The sequence below is a fragment of the Python bivittatus genome, unplaced genomic scaffold (assembly GCF_059951505.1).
Source record: "Python bivittatus isolate LINGU-HERP-01145 unplaced genomic scaffold, Pbiv_v1 ctg000370_np1212, whole genome shotgun sequence".
Taxonomy (NCBI): Eukaryota; Metazoa; Chordata; class Lepidosauria; order Squamata; family Pythonidae; genus Python; species Python bivittatus.
This window is the reverse complement of record NW_028277062.1, coordinates 811912-827282: the sequence shown is the minus strand read 5'-3', so window position 1 is coordinate 827282 and position 15371 is coordinate 811912. Positions and strand designations below refer to the sequence as shown.

Below are 15371 nucleotides of genomic sequence, written 5' to 3'. Positions count from 1 at the left end.
GGCAGCGCCGCCTTGGCGGCGGAGAGGGGCGGAGGCCGCGGGGGCGGGGCGGGGGCGGGGAGGGCGCCCGGCGCTCCTCGCCCACCCTCCCCCAAATTCTGGCTCGCAGAGGCTCTTTAGGACCCAGGAGGTGGGAGAGGGAGGCGACAGGCGGCAGGCAGGGACGTGTGTGCCCGGGGAGAGGCTGCCGGGGGGCTGGGGGAGGAGGGGGTCGGGCGCCGGCCAACCCCGCCGCCTGCCCTTTCCCCCGGCGCTGCAGAGCGAGAGGTCGCCCTCGCGGCGCGTCGGCGCGGAAGGGGAGAAGGGGCCGGGGGCCGGTCGCGGCCGCCGGGCAGGAGGAAGGCGGGCGAGCTCTGCCAGCCGGGGAGGCGGCCGAGGGGCAAAACTGCGCGGAGGGGGAGGGGAGGGGAGGAGGAGGAGGAGGAGGGGAGGGCCGAAGCGCCGGCGCAGAGGAGGCAGAGCCGCCGACTTGGCAGCGGGGCGGAGGCGAGGAGGGCGCCCGCTGGGGCGCGGGGGGCGCGTCTGCGGGGCCGGCGAAGTAAGCATCCCTTGGCCCGGATCGCGGGGGGAGGAAAATCCGCTGGGGAGGAGGGGAGGAAGGGCTCGGGACCCCCCCCCGCCCAGACCCCCTTCCCCTCTCCCCTTCTCCGCTGCGCACTTCTCCAAACTGCCCGGTTTTCTTCCTCCTCCTCCTCCCGCTCCCAGATTTTTGCCGCCCCCCCGCCCCGGCCTCGCTCTCCGCCTCCCCGCGGCCAGGGCACCCCAGCCCTGGGGCCCTCTCCCCACCCCGATGCCAGCCCCCGCCGGGATCCGAACTCCGCCCTCCTCCCGCGCGGCGTGCAGAAATCGCTGGCTGGGGCAGCCGCGCAGCGGGGCGCTGATGACGGGCTTCGCCGGAGCCTGGATCCCGGGGAAGTGCCAGGGCCGGCTCGGCTAATTTGGGGGTGGCGTGTCTCCCGGGCTCCGAACGCCGGCCCTGCAGAGCCGGCCAGCCCCGCCGCGCGCTCTGCTCTGCTCTGCGCGCAGCGCCCACTTTGGGAAGTCGCCCCTAAGGTGCCCTTTGCGGGGAGACTTTTTAACCTTCCTCCCGAAGGCACAAAATCTCCTCTTGGAAGCAGGGGAACGGAGCAGCCTGCTCGATTTCGATTTCGGGAAAGCCACTTGCTTTAAGTTAAGCCTGGAACCCGTCTTTACAATAACTCTTTGTACTTTGTTTTCAGCAGGTGACGGAGGGGACATTTGGCCGGAGCCTGATGCTGCTGCTGAGTTTGGCCTGGCAACGGTCTCTTCCGCAACCTTTGGGAGTCTGGGGACATTTGCTAGGAAGTCAGCCCTGCCGCTGCCTGAGATCTGAAATAAATATTTGGCCAACATATATGCCTATTTGGATTTTCGCAATGTGCCACTGTTGCCTCCCGCATTCCTGCCTCTGCTTGATTTGGGGTTGGGAAGAGTGAAAACACGATCATGTGGCAACCTCCAACGCTGGCAGAGGATTTGGGGGGCATTTCGGGAGCAGGCAACGTTGCTTGAAATTAAAATTGTCTGAAACTTAACCTCGGCCCTTTAGCCTTGAAGGAAAAAACGAGCTTGCTTTTCTGGAAGAATTCAGTTTATTTGGAAGCGCTTCACAGTTGCTGGAGTTAATTTTGCCAATGCTTGTTTGATACACGTATCAGAGACTCGTTGGCGATCTGGAATTTTCTTGAACATTGACTGGATTTACGCGGGGGCATTTTGGAGTTGGGAGAAAGTTGGAATCAAACCTCAATATTTAACGAAGTTGGAGGAGTGGAGAAAACTTGCAAAACGTAAAGATATCTCTGGTAAATATTGCTTGTTCTCAGGGAAAAAAAACCCACCCTGCCTGCTGGATATTTCTAAAGGAACTTCTGGATTGGCTGTCTTTTATTCTGAATTTAAGAGGAAAAGTTTCTTGGCAGATGTGGGTTCATAATCTGGGCCTGCTCATTGCCAAGAGGAAACCAGATTTCTTTCTCTTTTTTTCTTTTTTTCTTTTTTTCTTTCTTCTTTTTTTTTTGGATTTCATGACATTGCAAAATCTGTTGCTGTTCTCCCTATTTCATTTTTTTTAAAAACAGCTTTGGAAAGAAACCCTGTAAATGTCTCTGGGCTGCTTTTCCACTTTCTGCTCGCATCGAGGATCTCTGTTCCAACTTGTTGGATTCTTCTCCGCCCTCCCTCAATCCATTCAGCCTGGAAACAGTTGGACTTACTCAGATAACTTTTCTGGGCGCGTTTTGCTGACCCAGAGATTTGGAAAACCTCACCAAAATTGCTGGGGAAATAATAATAGGGAATTGCAAATTGCAACTGGCCGAACTTCTGAGGAACTACATTCACGGTGGTCGAAATATAGGAACCGCTTACTTTATTTGGGATTTTTTTTCCCCACTTTGCATTGGAATATTCACTGGGAACCCTCTTGCCAACATTGTCCAAGGAACCTTTGGAGAGTTAAAGCTTCTTCTGTGTGGCTTGCTTGCCAGTTTAAGATAACGAAAAATCGATTTTAAATTTCTCAGGAATCTTTTTTTTTTTTTCCCCTCCCTCTGGGCACAAAGTACAGAGCGAAGGACAAGCACGCTTCTAAAAACTGGATTTATTTTTTCAAGAGTCTGAATGTATTAAGGTGTCGTTTTGGTTCGCTGGGGTCTTTTTGCTTCTGGTCTTCTTGCTCCTTTGTTTGATGTCAGAGGCCCAACATGTCTGTAAGTGTAAGTAGGAGGGAAAGAGAAGAGAAGAGAAGAGAAGGAAAGAAAGCTAGCAATCCTGGCCACAACGCTGTAGTAAAATAGGAATTGAAAACTCTTTTGACCTTAGAGAAAAGATTTGCATTCCAAGGTTATTAGGGCCTCCTTCTTATTATCTGAATACTGATAAGGTGGTGGTGAATGCTTTGATGTATTGCAGTGTTTCTCAACCTTGGCAACTTTAAGATGGGTGGACTTCAACTCCCAGAATTCCCCAGCCAGCCCTGCTGGCTGGGGAATTCTGGGAGTTGAAGTCCACCCATCTTAAAGTTGCCAAGGTTGAGAAACACTGATACATTGGATACTGCATTGAGAAAAGAGGGGTGCAGAAAAAATTATGGGGGGAGAAGAGAGAAACGTCGTGTTCTCCTGAATACTTCTGCTAATCGAAATATTTTTAATGTTCCTCCCAAATCAGGACATGCTTTGCAGATGGGGGTGAAATTTAGCAGCTACGTTCATCCTAACGGGGCACAAAAGCCTTTGGGTTCAGGTTTCTCCTCTTCTGAATGGAACGGTGGAACGGGGAGGGTCCCACCCTTCAAGGCGCCTTACACGACAGGGAAAGGAAGGGCTTATGGGGCAGGGAATCCCTTGTCCAGTTACAGCTGGCTCCCCGTTCCAGTCTGGAAAATATCGCGGCTTCTTTGGGTCCCAAGTTAGGCACCGCTTAGATTTTCTGTTGATGATGAAGCATTTCCCATAAATAGTGAAAACCTTTGGCTTGCTGAGACGCATCAACTCCGAGTTTTCTGATCAAGGGCTGTGGACCAAACTCCCTAAATGAAATCATCTCTGGCAAAGTTTTACTTGTCAACACCCAACTGGGTGGTTTTGCTTTCTCCTTGACAGCCAAGTTGCCGTCAGCTGTATTTTCCTCCCCTCAAAGGAGCATTGCCTGTTGTTGTTCAAGATGTATATTTTAACCTGATTGTTGTAGAATTGCAGGACACCGGGGTTGCTAAGCAAAGGCTGGGAAAAATAGGAAAGTATTATGAATGACCAGCTGATGCTCAAATCTAACCATTTTGATGGGGTTGTTTGCCCTCCGGGAAGGTTGCCCAATTTGAATTGAGAGGTTAAAAAGAAGAGCAACAACTTTGCTTATAACATAGGTAGAAAAGGAAGCAGGGTTTTGACTGCGTGGCTGTGGCTCCCATCTTGACTTTTTTGACTCCCATAAATGGTCCTGCTCAGTGCTGTAGGTCCATATCGTTCACTTACTTTGTGGCTTAGTGTGATAGGTGAACGAGACTGAGGGTATCCTGTTTATTTGACTCAGTAGAATTAAAGTGGTTGGGGAATAGTTTTGCCCTAAGGCTGATTTGTACGGCGTGGTCAACTAACATGGCTTGCTTTGTTGACAATCAGTATTGTGGAACGTGAATCATGGTTCAGGGCGTGAGCATGAGTGCTAAACCCAGGTTTTGCAGGATCAGCGAATTCTGCCCAAGTCTGGATCCAACCTGTTCCTGTTAGAAAAGGCAAGACTTTTCTTGGGGTTTGCCGTCCAGCAGGACGTGTAAAAACTATCGCTGCTCAGCCTGAGAAATGTTTAGAAACCGGGCTTTTGGTGAAAGGCCACCAGCTTCGCTGCAGATCTCAGCGTCTGCTTCTGAAGAGGGGACGCTGAGCAATGCTTTGCCTGCCTGGTTCATCCTGTTCCCAGTTTTTGGGCAGATTTCCCAGCAAGAAGTCTTTTGACCTCCTCCCTAGTATTTTTCAGGGGAATTCAAGCATGGAAGAGCTTGCATTTAAAAATGGGGCTTATCAGGGCAGCCTTAAGAAAGCCCACGGCCCGGCCTTAGTGGGCTGAATCCTTTCAGCTTATCAGGGAAGGGAAGATGGCTGGATTAAGTCCCGTTCAAAACTCCCTGTCTGTGAAGAGCTAGCATTCTCCCTGATGCACTAGTTTTCTAAGTGCAGGGAGGCTAAACTTGCAGTCCTTCTACCTCCTGCCCCAGCCTTTCCCGACCAGATATCCCCAAAGCTGTTTCGGCCAACAGCTTCTGGGTTCCTCAGAGAACAGGATGATGGATTTGCTGCCCAACAGATCTACAGGATACAGTTGGGAAAGGCTGCTCTGTAGAATCCTGATCATGATAGCTGGGCATGATGGGAGCTGTAGTTGTAAGAAATGCATATACAACTTTGTAATATGAGGGGCAAATTATTCGGGAGCTGGGTTTCCTGTATAAAATAAATCACGTAGCACTGAAGCCACGGGTGGTGGAGGTTCATGACTGAAGTCTTCATCATTTGAAAAAAAAATTTAAATGTCCCCACAAGTAGAGATCTAGCACATTGGGAAGCCTAGAGCATTTGTGATATACAGGTAGTCCTTGTTTAGTGACCACAATTGAGATCAGCAATTCAATCGTTAAGCAAAGCGGTCACTTAATGAAACATGATATTACAATCTTCCTTCAGCTTTCCTTTGTTTTACAGACCTATGAAGGTCGTAAATGCAAGGATTGGTGGCAAAGTTACATTTTCATCACTGTCGTAACTGCAAACAGTCGCTAAACAAGGCAATCCCTGAACAAGGACTACCCATACTCCATTCTAGAGAAGGGGAAATGCTTGTACACACATAAAAATGTACAGGTTGTTGGTCCCAACTTGTATTGCAAAAAGGTCATCTCAGCATCTTGGTCATAGATAACCTAACCAGCCACGCTGGCTGGGAATTCTGGGAGTTGTAGTCTGGGAATTCTAGGAAGTCGTACTGTGGGAATTCTGGGAGCCATGGCTTTGGGAATTCTCAGAGTTGTAGTCTGGGAATTCTGGGCATGTAATCTGGGGATTCTAGGAGTCATGCTCTGGGAATTTTGGGAGTTGTCATCTGGGAATTCTGGGCATCATAGTCTGGAGAGCTCAGCTTAAGGCAAAACATTTGAACTTTGGAGAGCGGGACTTGAGCCCTGAGTGTCTGCCTTCTCTGCCCCGCAGGCCCAGCTGTGCCGCGCGCTGTACGATAACACTGCCGAGTGTCCGGACGAACTCTCGTTCCACAAGGGAGACCTGATGGTCCTCCTCCAGCCCGAAGGGACAGGCCTGGAGGGTTGGCACTTTTGTTCATTGCACGGCCAGCAAGGGATCGTGCCCGCCAACAGGGTCAGGGTCCTCCCTGAGTCGGGATCCCCTGGGCCAGCCGCTCACCCGAATCACACCCCAGCAGAGGTCTACCAGGTGCCGAAGAATGAGGGTCTTCTGGTCGGAAGGATCTCTGAGGGGCCCGTGGAGGAGTGGAAAAAAAGAGACCAGGGGAAAGAAGAACAAGAGGTGAGAGGGGTGCTCTGTCATGCTTGTTTCTCTCCATGTTGTTGCCTTGCTTCCTAATGTCCCCAGAGACCACTCTTCCATCTTTTCCAACTTCTACCCAAGCCAAGAAGCCTGAACATCTCCTCTTCCACCAGAGCAGCGTTTAGCAGCCTGCTGTGTTCCACATGTGTTGAGATCCCCCTCCATTTTGGCTGGGCATGGGTGATGGGATTTGTACTCCACCATATCTACAAGGCCCCAGGCTGGAGAAGGATGCCTGGTAGAACAAATGTTCAGGAGGAACCTGTGGTTCTTCTAAACTCTCTAAGCTGCTTACCCAAAACTTCCTTGCTTTTGCCGTCCAGTTTGATGGGTTGGGTTGGTTCACCCAACCCACCAAGATGCAAGCTGGTTCTCCCCACCACACCAAACCAGAAACTGTCCGTCCCTTTTTGGCCCAGACTGGCATGTTGGCCAAACCCAGCTGAGATGTGGCTTGGTGCCCCGGGAACCTGCTGACTTCTCTTGGAATCCTGACCTCCAGGTCTGATTTCTCCTTGTTCTTGTCCTTTTCTCCCACCCCAGGTGTATGAGGTACCACCACCTGCACGGCCCTGCCCGCTGCCCCCAGAGGGGATCTACAGGGTGCCTCGGGGTACCCGAAGGGAAGAAGATCCCACAGAGGTGCGATTGAGTCAAGAAAAGGTGACCAGCTGCAGAGGTCACCTGCAGAGCTTGATGGCTGGGGATCGATTTAATCCCAGATTTCACTCCCTCCCTGTTGCCTTATGCAAATCGGTCCAAGATTTATAAATGCCAAAAGTTCCATTTTCAGTTAGAAGGAAGAGGTCCAACGTTTGTTGTTACTTCCAGAGATGTGAAACAAGTTTTTATATGAAGGATGGATGGATGGATGGATGGATGGATGGATGGATGGATGGATGGATGGATATAGAGATAGATGATTGATTGATTGATTGATTGATTGATAGATAGATAGATAGATAGATAGATAGATAGATAGATAGATAGAAGATAGATGAGAGAGAGAGAGACAGATGACCTTCATTAGTCTTCTCTTCCAGATTATCCCTTGGATCCTTCCAGTTTACTGGATTGTAAACTCTTCAGGGCAGGGACCTCTTGTGCTTGTAAATTATCCTCAACCCAGATGGCATGGCAGGAGTCATGATTTTTCTATTTTTCCTTTTTTGCCTCCTGCCCACTGTCCAGCTGGTTTCTATTAAAATCTGACCTGGGAGGGCTTTCTCTCCTTCTCCCTTGCCAGAGTGGTGCTGTCCGTTTCTGGAAACGTCCCTGCTGGTATTCCAAGCAGGGCTGGGAGCACATTTGATCTCTGTGCAAGTCGCGAGGGGCCAAGGCGACTGTGGGCTGGTGGCGAAGCTTTTTGAGGGGACAACTGGGTGCGCCTGTGGGATTAGAGGCTGTGTCTGCCCGGTTGCCTGAGCGTAATTGTATCTGAGCCTTTACGGAGAGACAGCTGCGTGCAAAGGGGCCGTTCGCCTTCCCCAGCCAAGGCAACGGTTGCCTTAGATGGACAAACACTTGGGTGGGAATGACAGGTGTGAATGTGGAGGGAGCAGCTGGTCAGGTCTAAAATATAAGACTAGACCAGGGCTTCTCAAAACTTGGCCACGGGAAGATGTGCGGACTCCGACTCCCAGAATTCCCCAGCCAGCCATGGGAGTTCTGGGAGTGGAAGTCCACATGTCTTCCCGTGGCCAAGTTTGCCATTTTGAAACCAGCAGATTCACACATGGTTTGTTTTTACTGTGGCCTATGGAATAATAGAATAAACAGGGGTCTCAGGTTGTGCTAAGCCATAAACTCTAAATTACAGACCGGAGTGGCTGTGTTTATCCTCCGTGCTGAGCTCTCAACCTGCTTATCAAGCCATGTTGGGTGGTTCAAATGCACTGAGCTGTAAACTATGGTTAGCATAATGCAATAACTGGATTTACCCAGCATGCAGCACCCAAACCAGGCAAAATGGATTAGAGCAATGTTTCTGAACCTTGGCCACTTTAAGATGTCTGGACTTCAACTCCCAGAATTCCCCAGCCAGCATCGCTGGCTGGGGAATTCTGGGAGTTGAAGTCCAGACATCTTAAAGTGGCCAAGGTTCAGAAACACTGGCTTAGAGTGATGTCTGACCCCAAACACACTTTCTTTTGGGACTCTTCTTTATCTTTTTTTCTGCTCACAGGTTTACGACGTGCCCTCATCCTTGCTCCGGGACGCGCTCTCGGACACTTACGACTCGCCTGCCCCACGTGCCAAGAAAGTGGCCCGGGTGGCCCCCCAGCCCACCGCCCCCCCGGATTTGGACGAGGCCTACGACGTGCCGCTCGCCTTCAAGAAGCCCCTGGCCCAAGAGGAGGAGGAAGGAAGCGGCGAAGGGCCACTGATCTACGCCATCCCATCCAATTTACGCCGCGCTTCCGCCTTGCTTAACTTGTACGAGTCCCCCGAGGATGTCCGGGCAGGCGGGCAGGAGGAGGAAGAGGAAGAGGATGGGGGCATTTATGATGTTCCTCTGCTGACGCCCAGCACTCCACCCCTGGAGGGGGCCCTCCAAGGACTCAGCCTGAGGGACCCGGGGCCCCCCACCCGTCCCCGGCTGCCTTCCGCGGAGAGCCTGTCCCGTCGCCCACTGCCCGCTCTTCCTAGCGAGGAACGTCTCTCCGGGGAGGTTCCCCCTCCGTCGCCCAGCATCGTCCGGAAAGGCAGCATCCAGGACCGGCCGCTGCCTCCCCCTCCGCCCCGGCTGGGGGGTCTCAGGGCAGGAGAGGTGCTGGACCAAGCCAGGCACGACGTCCACAACGAATACGAGGGGATCCGTCTGGCCGACGAGTACGATTACGTTCACCTCAAGGTAAGGGCAGCCACAGCACGGGGCAGGTCTCGATCCAGCTGTTGACGTCGGGACGTAATCCAGATACCGCTTTGCTTTTATCCTGAGCGGACCCCCAGCCCTTGGGCTTTTCTGCGTCAGAGGCCGGCGACCCCTGGGTCGCAGCCTTCTGCAAGTGCCGCCCCCCAGGCCAAAACCCCACGGCTGAAATTCAGTTGCCGAACAGCTGGATTTCAGGAGTCCATCCATGATTTCTTTTTCCCCCCAAAATTAAACTTAGCCCAGAGTCTTTCCAAACTGCCCCAAATTAGCAATTATTTCAAAAAGGTGGCGGGGGGCATAATGATGGGAATGGGAATCGTTGCCTGCCAGGGACCCCTGCTCCTTCCCCTCCCCCCAGAAACTGCCCCCAAACAAGCTACAAGCCCAAAGCTAAAGAAGTTTCACTTTGTCTCGTCCGGAGATGCGACGCCGTCACCCTTTGCTTCTCTGCAGCCTTTTGTAGGTGGGGATGGAAAAACTCAAGATAGCATATGCACCTGTGCAATTGAAGCCCTGCCCCCTTTGCACACAACACACCAAAAGGGGCAGGGCTTTGGCCACGCCATTGCTGGCGCCCCCTTGACTTTTTTGACCTCCCCTGCATGTACCTTTGGATACATTGCAGCCCTCGACTCCTCAGACGTTGCAGACTCCTTCCAAATTGTCTCTAGATCCACGTGCTTCAGGGGGACGCGGTGGCGCAGCGGCTTAATGACGCTGAAAGTTGCCGGCCAGAAATGGTCGACGCTTCAGCGGTTCGAGTCCAGCCTTCGCGTTAGCAGGTGAGCTCCTGTTTCCTCCCCAATTCCTGTCAACCCAACAGTTCGAAAACTCACGTGAGTAGATAAATGGGGACTCTCACTCCGGTGGGAGGAAAAATGCTGGCGGCGCCTTGCAAAAAAGGAGTCGGGAGCAGTTGCCAGTAAGCGCGAAAAACCCCGCGCGCCCAAAAAGGGCGCGAAGCAACGGAAACCCCGCCTCCTGCGCTCGCCAGCTGGGCTCTGCTCTAGGAAGGAGGCTCTGGCAAACCACTTCCAAAACAATTGCCTTGAAAACTGCAAGGACTCGTCCAAGCAGTCACTGCAGAGTCGGTAACGACTGAGCGCAGATTAAAAAAAAAAACCACGTGCTTCCCAAAAAAAAAAAAACATAATTAAATAGGAGATCATCTCTTAAACCGGGCATCGAAGTGGTTACTTTGTGCCTTGCATAAATTGGAAAGCTGAACAGGCTTTCCAGCACGTTTCGCTTCATGATGAAATCCGGTTAACTTTCCATCCTTGTAAACACACCCTGAGCCTAAACACGCTTCCATCCTTTAATCCACAAAAGAAAGGTGAACATTAACCCAAAAGGATCAGAATATGATATGCTGCCCAACGGCTGGCGTGCAAAACTCACTCGGGCAGGACTTCAGCCCGGATTGGGGAAAAGAGCTTCGACTCAACCCCGGCCCACATCTGGAAGAGTCCCTTTAAATGTAAAGAGTGGATTCCTCAAAACCACAGCTGCCTCTTCTTTGGGTTAAAGTACTTTGTCCTTTAGCAGGTTGTGTCCCGGGGCATTGTGTGAAACGGCTGTCAATCCAGCCATAGCTTTGTTTATTCAAATATTGCATTTAACCGGAAGACAGCAGCATGTTCTGAATCCCAGCAGGAGGCTGCCGGAGAGAAGGGGAGGGGAGCGTCTTGCAATTAAAACCCCCGGATCATGTTTGCTTGTTCTAGCTAGCAAAGGTATTTGCAGGGCAGAAACGCTGCATACCCAAAACTCAAATTCGGAGTAAGGAGCCTTGTGGATGAGGAGGTCATTTTAAATCCCAAATCCTAACCAGGTGTTTCTCAACCTCAGGCACTTTAAGATGTGTGGACTTCAACTCCCTTGCTGGCTGGGGAATTCTGGGAGTTGGAGTCCACACATCTTAAAGTGCCTGAGGTTGAGAAACACAACAGAAACAATCCTCTTGTGTAGACACACACTCTCCTTCACTGAGATAATACAGATCCTGGTGGGGAGGTTTGGATTGCACCGCCAAAAGGTGCTCTGGAGGGCAGGTAGAAGCAGTGGGGTCCCGCCACTGAGCTTAGCCCCACGGCCGGAAAAGATGCGCTTGGGGAAAGAATGAAGGGTCGGCGGGAACGCGTGGCTCTGCGTGGGCCCCGGGTCCGAAGCGTTGCAGGGCTCGAAAGGAGCCCTTCCCTGCGCTGGTCTGCATTCATCTTGGTCGTGGAGTTTTTTCTTCGTATTTGGTTTTCTGTCTCATTTATCCTGTATGAAACTCACCAGTTAGATGCAGACTCTTTTCTTTTTTCTTTTCCTTTTCTCTATTTCTTCTTCTCTTTTTTCTTTCCTTTCCTTTTCTCTTTTTTCTCTTCTCTTCTTTTCTTTTCTTCTCTTTTCATTTCTTTTTTCTTTCCTTTTCCTTTTCTCTTCTCTTTTTTCTTCTTTTTCCTTTCCTTTCCTTTCCTTTTCTTCTCTTTTTCTTTTTTCTTTTCTCTTGTTTTTTCATTTCTCTTCTCTTTTTTCTTTTCTTTTCTTTTTTCTTTTCTTTTCTTTCTCTTCTATTTTTTTCTTTCCTTTCCTTTTTTCTATTTTCTTTTTTTCATTTCATTTCATTTCTCTTTTCTTTTCTCTTCTCTTTTTTTCATTTTTTTTCTCTCTTTTTCTTTTTTTCTTTTTTTCTCTTTTTTCTCTTTTCTCTTTTTTCATTTTTTTCTTTTCTTTTTTCTTTCCTTCTCTTTTTTCTTCCTTTCCTTTCCTTTCCTTTCCTTTCCTTTCCTTTCCTTTCCTTTCCTTTCCTTTCCTTTCCTTTCCTTTCCTTTCCTTTTTTCATTTAATTTCTTTTCTTTTTTTTCTTTTCCCTTCCCTTCCCCTTCCCCTTTCTTAGGGGGCCGATAAAACCCAGCCAAAAGCAACAACGCCCGAAGCAAGCCCCACGCTCCCAGGAGACGCAGCTCAGACCGAAGAAATGGTATCTCTTCTTTATCTTTGCAACCCATCGCTCCTGCTGTGTCCTAACCGAATTTACCATCCCTGTGAGCGGATCCCTCCTTTTCTTCAGAGCCTTTAAAAAGCAGAAGCTGAGATGTTTGTTCAAAGCCAGGCTTGCAAAAGCAACCTTTGCCTTCTCCCCTCCCTTGCAGAACACTTTATCCGTTGAAATGCACAGGTTTTGTCTTAAGGAAACGGATAAAAAAAAATTCCTGTAAATGCTCTGAAAATAATACTTCCGAACCTGATATTATTTCTGGAAAGGTTGAGTAAAGTCAACTGAGGGAAGTTTGCCACCGGGGGATCAAACAGACATGCCTGTGTCTTTATTCATATGAATATATATATATTTTTAATTCTCAGTCTATCCTACAGCCCTGTGATTTCCTAGTGGTCTCCCATCCAACGATTAACCAGTTCCACCCTCATTTTTTTAAAGATCAGTCTCCGATGTCTGTGTATATGTATTTATTGAACAAATTTATATAGCTGCCTATCAACCAAAAGGAACTCTGGGCGGTGAGCAAAAGAAAAATAAAGTTAATAAATGACTTTGAAACCCCAATAACACTCACATCCATCCACCAACCACCCCATTCTCCCGGCCTTGATATTTTAGCATATTTCTCCTGGAAATAGCTTAAGATACCATTTAAGTTTGCTCCCCACAAATGATGATCATGAGAGAGGGAGGATTGGGGCTGGTTTATCTGGATTATTGTCTATTTGACCCCAACAAATTGTTGAAATGGGGTGCCCGCAAGGTGTGGTTGAAAAAGATGGTAGCTGCCACGCAGCAATCAAAGCTGAGCCTGTGTTTTTGACACCCATAAAAAACCTGTCCCATTGTCATGGCTGCCATTTTGACTTTTTTGACCACACCCTGTGGATAGTGCCGTGTTGAATTGATTTTGATAAAACCTGTTTAGCTGCCTGGGAAAAGTTCAACTGCTGGAGCAGTGTTTCTCAACCTTGTCAACTTGAAGTCGTGTGGACTTCAACTCCCAGAATTCCCCAGCCAGCCATGCTGGCTGGGGAATTCTGGGAGTTGAAGTCCACACGACTTCAAGTTGACAAGGTTGAGAAACACTGCGCTGGGGGTAGAGAACGGCAGAAAACATAGCTTTGAAAATCACCAGTGGCATTGCGTTCCTAAAGCCGCAATCTTCGATGTTTCCCTCTCTTGGCAGGTGCCACCATCCCTGGAGGACAGCCAGCTTTTGCAGTTCTACACGGGGCAGTGCCAGACGCATTACTGCACCCTCCTCTCTGCCATCGAGGCCCTCCTGGCCAGCGCCGGGGCTCACCAGCCACCCCGCGTCTTCGTGCCCCACGGCAAATTCGTCATTGTCACGGCGCACAAACTGGTCTTCGTGGGCGACACGGTCTCCCGCCTGGCGTCTTCGGCGGCAGTCCGGGCGAGGGTGGGGGCAGCCAGTGGCGCCCTGTGCCAAGCCCTGAAGGAAGCCGTCCTCTCCGTCAAGAGCGCTGCCCTGCGGTACCCATCGCTTCCTGCGGCCCGGGAGATGGAGGGCTGCGTGGCCGAATTATCCCGCCAAGCCCTGGCCTTCACCACCTTGCTGGGCACCCTGGCACCCTCTTGATCCAGGACTCGGGGACCGCTGCGACTCCGCCCCAAGTTGGAAGATGAATCTCTTTCTGCAGAGGGTGCCCGAGGACGCCGGTGTGGCGCATCCTGGCCAGTGCCCGTCCTGGGGTTGGTGCAGACGTTCTGCTTGAGTTTGGCTCGTACATTGGCCAAGACCAGACCTGCTCCGGGGTCCTCAGCGGCCGATGCCCGTGCCAAGAAGCAACCGTCCTCGAGCTTTGGTTTCTGCTTCGGCTCCTTCCGTACTTCCACATGAGCACCCAATCTTTGCCTCCTTCGTTGTAGCCTACAATCTTTGACTTTTCTGGCCAAAGAACACCCCAAAATTTGCCCTCTCTCTCATCACAGCACCTCTCGATCTCGGGATCTGCTCCATTGCAGGACCTTCAGCACAGACTCAATGGAAAGTTGATCCCGTAGTCCAGGGAGATGAACTGACTGGAGGAGGGGCAGGGGACCTTCACTGCTTCTGTATGCCCTCCATGGCAGAAATGAGAGGACCAGCTCTCCCCACCACCCCCAGAGCCTTAACAGGGAACAAGGGAGAACATTGCTGGGAAATGGGGTCCCTCCTCCCCAGGCCCCCCAATAATCTGCAGTAGAAGATGTCACGTCAAGGGCTGGCAGGACAGACGAGATGAAAAGCTCTTAGCAAAGAAATTAGAAGGTAGAACTCTTTGCTGTCAGCATGATGGTGGAATCGCTCTAAAGGGGTCTTTTCGAAATTTGCAGAACTAAAAATCCAGACCAGCCTCTCTGTAAGGGACACATAAGTTGGAACAAATTTCGGAAGCTCTTCAGCTCGATCTGTTCAACGCCTGTTTCTTCCCTTCTTGTGAAAGTCCTCATTTTGGAGAGTAGCCAGTCAAATGTTGCATTTAGCCGCCCCCTTCTCAGCCCTTCCTCCCCAGGGCACATAAAGCATCTTTCTCAGGAAATATTTGCCACAATCTCTCTAGGTCTGATGATAATAAAATAGGTGAAAAAAGGCTGTGTGTTAAAGGCAACATTTAAAAGTTCTGGTGTGTTCCTTCCTTGTCCCTCCAGAGATATTCTCCATGTTCCTGATGTTATCCTTGGAAAGGCTTTGGTTTTATTTTTAATTATTGGAATATTGGGGCTTTTAAAAAAAAAAAGAGTGTGCAGATTTTTTTTTAAAAAGTGTGCAATCAAAATAATTGTGTAGCTCTTCGTTGAAAACAGGCACCATCTTGGAATGAAATAATGCAATCAAATAACTGTCGAATACAGAATTCTGGTTTTGAGTGGCTCACAAACATAAGTAGCTGTTTTAACTTTTCTGCAGTGCCCTGGGATGGAAAATGCCTCTGTCTACAATAGCTTCCAGTCATTCAAAGAGAAATTCAGTTTTCCAACAGCAGAATGAAAAGGATGTTTACAAACCTCTATATAGTGTCTTCCGCAATCGCTGTGTTTGCCTCTTTTCATGAGGTCTAGCGTGTTGTTCAAGCAGAAAGTTAGATTTTGCTTTGGAAATTGGAAAAAGGGAGTCCAAAATACCAGATGGAAGAATATTCCTAAAATGTATTTCTTTCTTTTATTAAATTAGATTGGTAAGGCTGAGAGAATGGGATCGGAGGTTACCCCTTGCTCAGAGAGAATTAAATTTATAAAAAAAACTTTGAAGAGTTAAATTAACATTTTTTAAAAATCAGCTTCCCAGGAGCCGCAATGTGGTATCATCCTGTCTTTGGCATAACAGAGGCTGTTGCCTAGCACAAAGTTTCTCAATCTTAGCAACTTTGAGTGGACTTCAACTCCCAGAATTCCCCAGCCAGCCTGGCTGGCTGGGGAA

At 49.9% G+C, this 15371-nt stretch overlaps 1 protein-coding gene across 6 annotated transcripts; it reads left to right on the top strand.

Moving 5' to 3' along the window:
* Nucleotides 1-157: 157 nt before the first annotated feature.
* On the top strand, nucleotides 158-15293 carry EFS (embryonal Fyn-associated substrate). 6 transcript variants are annotated; one of them, XM_088142218.1, is made up of 7 exons: nucleotides 158-538; nucleotides 1224-2738; nucleotides 5727-6059; nucleotides 6624-6722; nucleotides 8266-8934; nucleotides 11843-11990; nucleotides 13137-15293. In XM_088142218.1, the coding sequence occupies exons 2-7, from the start codon at nucleotides 2727-2729 to the stop codon at nucleotides 13595-13597; spliced, it is 1722 nt and encodes a 573-aa protein (XP_087998344.1). In that variant the 5' UTR covers nucleotides 158-538; nucleotides 1224-2726; the 3' UTR covers nucleotides 13598-15293. The 6 variants fall into 6 exon arrangements, with proteins under 6 accessions (XP_087998344.1, XP_087998343.1, XP_087998346.1 ...); XM_088142217.1 differs by having other exon boundaries at nucleotides 1221-2738; XM_088142220.1 differs by lacking the exon at nucleotides 158-538 and having other exon boundaries at nucleotides 582-1826.
* The last annotated feature ends 78 nt before the right edge of the window (nucleotides 15294-15371 follow it).